This window comes from Alosa alosa, chromosome 24 (genome assembly GCF_017589495.1).
Source record: "Alosa alosa isolate M-15738 ecotype Scorff River chromosome 24, AALO_Geno_1.1, whole genome shotgun sequence".
Taxonomy (NCBI): domain Eukaryota; kingdom Metazoa; phylum Chordata; class Actinopteri; order Clupeiformes; family Clupeidae; genus Alosa; species Alosa alosa.
The window spans coordinates 3,681,533-3,684,002 of record NC_063212.1 but is presented as its reverse complement, the minus strand read 5'-3'; the positions used below and the strand labels follow the sequence as shown (position 1 = coordinate 3,684,002).

The 2,470-nt window shown below is 38.4% G+C and overlaps 1 protein-coding gene across 1 annotated transcript; it reads right to left on the bottom strand.

The window, feature by feature from the left end:
• Positions 1 to 227: 227 nt before the first annotated feature.
• Positions 228 to 1,534, bottom strand: LOC125289926. The gene is made up of 4 exons (XM_048237035.1): positions 1,357 to 1,534; positions 946 to 1,203; positions 586 to 864; positions 228 to 501 (listed from the first exon to the last, which is right to left on the bottom strand). Exons 1-4 carry the CDS (start codon positions 1,524 to 1,526, stop codon positions 228 to 230), a joined length of 981 nt encoding a protein of 326 aa, XP_048092992.1. The 5' UTR covers positions 1,527 to 1,534.
• Between the last annotated feature and the right edge of the window lie 936 nt (positions 1,535 to 2,470).

The window sequence follows — 2,470 nt, the reverse complement described above, 5'->3', positions numbered from 1 at the left end:
GTAATGAAATACGTGTGGCAGGGCATCTTTAATCACACACTCATGCACAAAAAATCATTATAAATCTATGTCTGCCTGTAATCATTCATGCTAGTTTGCCAACATCCTGACAATGGTATGCACAATTGTAAACACAATAACTGCACACACTCAACATCAAGCACTGCTGAATGTGAAAAGTTCAAAACTCACAAAGCTACTGCCATATTAGCTTCAAAGTCTCAGACTTACTTTACAACTTGTGCTTTGTGCAGATGTGGAAGCAAGTGGTCCAGGCGCTCATCTGTGAGTTGACAGTAACTGAAGTCCATCTTAGAGAGTTCATTGCACTGCTCCAAAACCAGCCCCAGTGCTTTACAGAGCCCAGTGTCCAGCTGAACGTGACTGAGGTCTAACTCGTTCCCAACAGCTTTTAAGATAGCTGAAGCACAGTTTCTCAACTCCAGTTCACTACAGTGGAGCATGGTAGAGAGGAACTGCTTGAGGAGAGTTTTATCAAAGCTATCCAAAAAGAAAAAGCAAAAATGTTACAATTTGTAAACCACAGACCAAATATGTTGAAGTCGAGTCATCTTAGTGAACTACCTGAAAACTACTTTGTGGAGAATTGGAAGTAGCTCCTCCATTCCAGATTCTTCCACTTGGCAGTCCCGTATGGTCAGCTGAATCTTGAGTTTTACATCACTAGCACAACAGATGGCATTTGAGATGGCCCTGCAGTCTTCTGCACTAAAATATATTTCATTCTGACCGGAGAAATCCAGTTTGTATTGCAGCGCTCTCAAGAGAGACACAGTCACCTTCTTCTGCTCATTGGAAACCACACTGGCATGGATGAGCTTAATCAGCAGCTTCTGGTCAACCCTTATATGAAGACACACAAAAAAATTAACTTATTGTGTAAACCTCCCTCATTCAAACAGGAACAACTTATAAAAGGCGTACCTAAGTTTTAACACTCTGTGTAGAAGTGTTAGGGCATTCCCAATGTCTTCTAATGGAATGATGGCATCTGTGAGGTCAAGTCTGATGCCATCACTATAGTGGAGTGCAAAGCGCAAGGCGTCAAAGTCGGTAGGGTCCAGTTGTTCTTCTCTAAGACTGATCTCATTGTAAAACGACTTGGTCAGTTGGATCACCAAGTGGCCTGCACGTTGTTTGTAGATTTCTCTCAGGAAATCTTTAACAAATGGACCTCTTACTCTGTAAAAACCAACATATTTTAAACAATACAATATAATAAATAATAATAATAATAATAATAATAATAATAATAACATCCTATAATTAATCATTGTTAGCTTCCTTCCCTCTCATATTACAAACATCAACAATAAGTAGGCTTGTATCACTAACCCTTTGAAGTGTATTTTGTTAGGAATCTTCAGAAGTTCCACGATCTTGAGCACATTACACTGAATTCTCTGAGGGTCTATAGTAATTGGAGTCTTGGAGTGCTGAACAAAGTATTGAAGTACACTCCAGGACAGACTGCACTGTGAAAGGTCCCCATCAATCTTCTCCATGAACAACTGAGTGAGACTGGCATCTTGGACGGAATACACTACTTCAACAACTTGACTTAAAACTTCTTGGGACATTCTGAAACAAGTCAAGTCAAGTCAAGTTTATTTATATAGCACATTTCATACACAGAGGTCATTCAATGTGCTTTACATAAACAGAACCAAACAATAATAACAAATAAAAGCATAGAAGGGCAATATAGTCAAAGAATAGTTCAAAGGTAAAAATCATAATAAAATGAAAACATAAAACACAAGGTAAAATCATTTAAAAATAAAGAATAATTAGTAAGCAAAAACAAAGGCAAAAGTAGTAAAAAAGTAATAAAAGACAAGAATAATTATCAAGGCAGATTCAGAATTTGTAACTCGGTGCAGTTAGCAGAAAGCATCTGAGAACAGTTTGGTCTTAAGTCTAGATTTAAAACTGGCTACAGTTGGGGCCTTTTTGATGTCATCCGAAAGTTGGTTCCAGAGCTGAGCCGCATAGCAGCTAAAAGCTGCTTCACCATGTTAAGTTCTAACAGTAGGTTTTACTAACAGGTTTTTCACCTGGGACCTGAGAGGACGAGAAGGTGTGTACAGCTGAAGCATGTCTGACAGGTATTTAGGTCCTGCTCCATTTACTGATTTATAAACATGCAATAGGGATTTAAAGTAAATTCTGTGACTTACTGGAAGCCAGTGCAAGGACTTAATAATTGGAGTAATGTGGTCAGTTCTTTTAGTTTTTGTTAGGTCCTAGAATCCTAGCTGCTGCATTTTGTATCACCTGAAGCTGTTTAATAGTCTTTTTAGGAAGGCCTGTGAACAGTCCATTGCAGTAATCAACCCTGCTGGAGATAAATGCATGAATGAGTTTTTCTAAGTCATGTTTTGACATCAGCCCTCTGAGTTTGGCAATATTTTTGAGGTGGTAAAAAGCTGTTTTAGTTATAGCTTTC

Bases quoted from the DNA above. Each gene is read 5' to 3' on its own strand.
- LOC125289926 (XM_048237035.1), bottom strand. From the start codon at position 1,526: ATGGAGAAGATTGATGGGGACCTTTCACAGTGCAGTCTGTCCTGGAGT. The intron at 865-945 runs GTACGCCTTTTA...TCTTCATATAAG, and splicing joins CACAGAGTGTTAAAACTTAG to GGTTGACCAGAAGCTGCTGA. The intron at 502-585 runs GTAGTTCACTAA...CTTTTTGGATAG, and splicing joins CTCCACAAAGTAGTTTTCAG to CTTTGATAAAACTCTCCTCA.